Raw genomic sequence first — 3088 nt, forward strand, 5'->3', positions numbered from 1 at the left:
TGGCATTTGAACCTCAGAAAATATATATGCTGGGGCTCATATAAGTCATATCGTAGATACGGTAGATTCATATGAGGTTTGGCAATACTATTATTTGGAGATGTCTGCGGCTCCGGTTATGTCTGTTACTTATAAGTCATGTACAAAAGCACCTGTTTCTTTCTCGCCGGAAATGACACACCCTTTGTTTTTCTTGTACAAAAATTGTGGCATACTCCAAAACTTATACGTTGTCCTAAGAACCTCTAGATATCAATTTGGACTTTTCTCTGGCATGTACAAATACTGAACCAATTATGCAAGAACTTTTAATTGATCCAAATTACATGCAAAAAAAATGCCTATATGAATTTGAAATTTCGAATACATTTGAATACATCCCTATCCAAAGTAGAATCTCGAATTGAAAAATCTAAATCTTGCAAAATACTTTACATGATCTTGCTGCTGAGTTAGAATGAGTAGCTCTTAATTCTCTTTGATCTCTTTCCACCACAAGACAGCAATTTTTTTTTTCTATACTCCTAATTAAACTAGGAATAAATTTTGGAAACACCACTGTAAGGTTCTGTTTTCTGTAATCCAACAAGTTCTTGGGCTGCCGGGGTGTTTTCTGGCCCTAAATCCATAGACCAACTAATCCAACTTTTTTCTAATGAGCCCAAATCTTTCAATTTAACAATTTTAACTTAAAAGAATCATAATGATAAAATTCGAAGACTGGAATTCATCACATTAAACATGAGTATGTGAAATTGTTAATATGAATGAGCGCTTTCTGTTAGCTTCATACATTGTCTTGAAGATACATGACTGCTATTAATATTATGAAACTAACCATCCCCGTAGACTACAAACAAGTCGGTATAAATGTACAAATTTCACTGTAAGGCAAAATGTACAGGAGATGCCATTTGCCCAAGAAAGTGCACATCTCACTGCCCCCATGTCATTATTGTCCATGGTTCTTCCTGAGGCTGTGGATCAAGCTCAGTCCTTCGAGAAAGGTAAAGACTCGGGACGACAGAGGGGCCCCATTTTACATGAAAAATCAAAAGAAAAGGCGAGCCAAATGGACACCAATCCCATCTCCTAATCTCTAACCTCTTATCTTCTCCACACCTTCTCAAACCCTCTGTTCCTCTCTCGGCCCCAAACACAAGCTTCTGCAGCAGACACAGAGCATGGCAGCCACGCTCAGCTTCCTCAAGCTCCCTGTTCTCCTTCCCCACAAACCCAATTATTGCATCTCTAAATTGCAACCACACCCCTCCTCCTCATCAAAACCCAATATTCCAAAGCTGCAGGACCCAACTCCTCCCCCACAGCAACTTATCACCACCACCCTCCACAGTCTCAAGTCAGCTTCTCTTCCCCTCACTGCCCTCACATTGCCGTTTTTCTTGGACCCCAAGGCAAGTGCACTTCTGTCATTTCACTCTCGCATTTCTGGTTACAGTGTTTCATATCAAATCTTGTTGTTTACTGAATGTGAAACAGGATGCGTTTGCTGCTGGTGGGGAGTTTGGGATTTTTGAGGGAAGGACGTTTGCTCTGATACACCCGGTGGTGATGGGCGGGTTGTTCGTTTACACATTGTGGGCCGGGTACTTGGGTTGGCAATGGAGGCGGGTCAGGACAATCCAGAATGAGATTAATGAGCTCAAGAAGCAAGAGAAGCCTACACCTGTTACACCAGATGGGACACCAGTTGAGGCACCACCATCTCCTGTTTCCCTTCAAATTAAGCAACTCAGTGAGGTAGAACATGTATTCCTAATTGCTCTACATGTTTTTGCCGGAAAGTTGTGTTAATGTATCTTGTTAATGTGTCAATACATTAATGCGCCGAAGACTAGTAACACACTTATAGGCTGTTTAGAACCTAAATGTGATGGAACATACAAGTTTTGATCATATGTAAAATCTTAAACTTGATGGGGATGGAAGTATATATTGACCACTGTAGTTTATTTTGGGCTGTGCTTGCTATTTGCTAATTGCTGGCACACAAAAAATGAGTGCATCACTGCACTATGTAGTGGTTTGTTCATGGTTTACTTGATGGGAGGGTCTGATGTACTGATAATTTGCATTCCAGGAAAGGAAGGATTTGGTGAAAGGGTCTTACCGGGATAGACACTTCAATGCAGGTTCTTTACTGCTCGCTTTCGGAGTTTTTGAGGCGATTGGTGGAGGAGTTAACACATGGTCTAGGACTGGAAAGCTATTTCCAGGTCCCCATTTGTTTGCAGGAGCAGGTAAAACATGGTTTTCGTGTATTCCGAAGTGAATTTGAGCAAAACAACATCAAGAAATATGAATAATGTGTGCCAAACTTGAGTAGAAAAGGAAAAGGCTTAGTGGAATTGAGTTGATGTTTGTTATTGACAACAGGTATCACGGTGCTATGGGCAGCGGCAGCTGCACTTGTACCTGCAATGCAAAAGGGGAATGAGACAGCTAGAAGCCTTCACATTGCACTCAACGCGATAAACGTTCTGCTTTTCATATGGCAGATACCTACCGGACTTGACATAGTTTGGAAAGTGTTTGAATTTACTAAATGGCCTTGAAAGTGTATACATTCCAAGGTTAGTCACTTTGCATTCCGCTATACGAGTTCAAGTACCATCTGCATCTTCAAATCTTCAGTCTTTTGTGTTTGATGTAGGTATAAGAAGTTTCATTGAAACATTAGATGCTGTATCTTGTCCAGTTATAAATTTTTTGTATATGTTATATAATGCATTTCACTGTATGCTGTACAGAACCAGTAAATACATACTGATCTTTTACTTGCGGCCTAATATCCATATATGCTTGACAGCAGGGTAATTATTGATTACCGTGGTGAAATATTTCTTGATCTACAACCATAAATGTTCCAACTCGTTCCAAACATCAACGATTAACACCATTAGAAACACTGATATGTAATTCTGCACTGATGTTCACAGGTTCCTACCAATGTTTCCGTTTATGCGCTTCTTTTTTTAGCTGAATCTCACCTGATCTATCCTTCAAGTGAATCACATGAGAAAATGCTCCTTGACAATCCTACGTTCCTAGCATGAGTCATGATAAT

At 40.1% G+C, this 3088-nt stretch overlaps 1 protein-coding gene across 3 annotated transcripts; it reads left to right on the forward strand.

The window, feature by feature from the left end:
* The first annotated feature begins 1110 nt into the window (after positions 1–1110).
* LOC126803082 (uncharacterized) lies at positions 1111–3088 on the forward strand. 3 transcript variants are annotated; one of them, XM_050530833.1, is made up of 5 exons: positions 1111–1415; positions 1501–1761; positions 2102–2261; positions 2398–2594; positions 2961–3088. In XM_050530833.1, the coding sequence occupies exons 1-4, from the start codon at positions 1185–1187 to the stop codon at positions 2574–2576; spliced, it is 831 nt and encodes a 276-aa protein (XP_050386790.1). In that variant the 5' UTR covers positions 1111–1184; the 3' UTR covers positions 2577–2594; positions 2961–3088. The 3 variants fall into 3 exon arrangements, with proteins under 3 accessions (XP_050386790.1, XP_050386792.1, XP_050386789.1); XM_050530835.1 differs by lacking the exon at positions 2961–3088 and adding an exon at positions 2834–2959; XM_050530832.1 differs by lacking the exon at positions 2961–3088 and having other exon boundaries at positions 2398–2761.

The sequence above is a fragment of the Argentina anserina genome, chromosome 7 (assembly GCF_933775445.1).
Source record: "Argentina anserina chromosome 7, drPotAnse1.1, whole genome shotgun sequence".
Taxonomy (NCBI): Eukaryota; Viridiplantae; Streptophyta; class Magnoliopsida; order Rosales; family Rosaceae; genus Argentina; species Argentina anserina.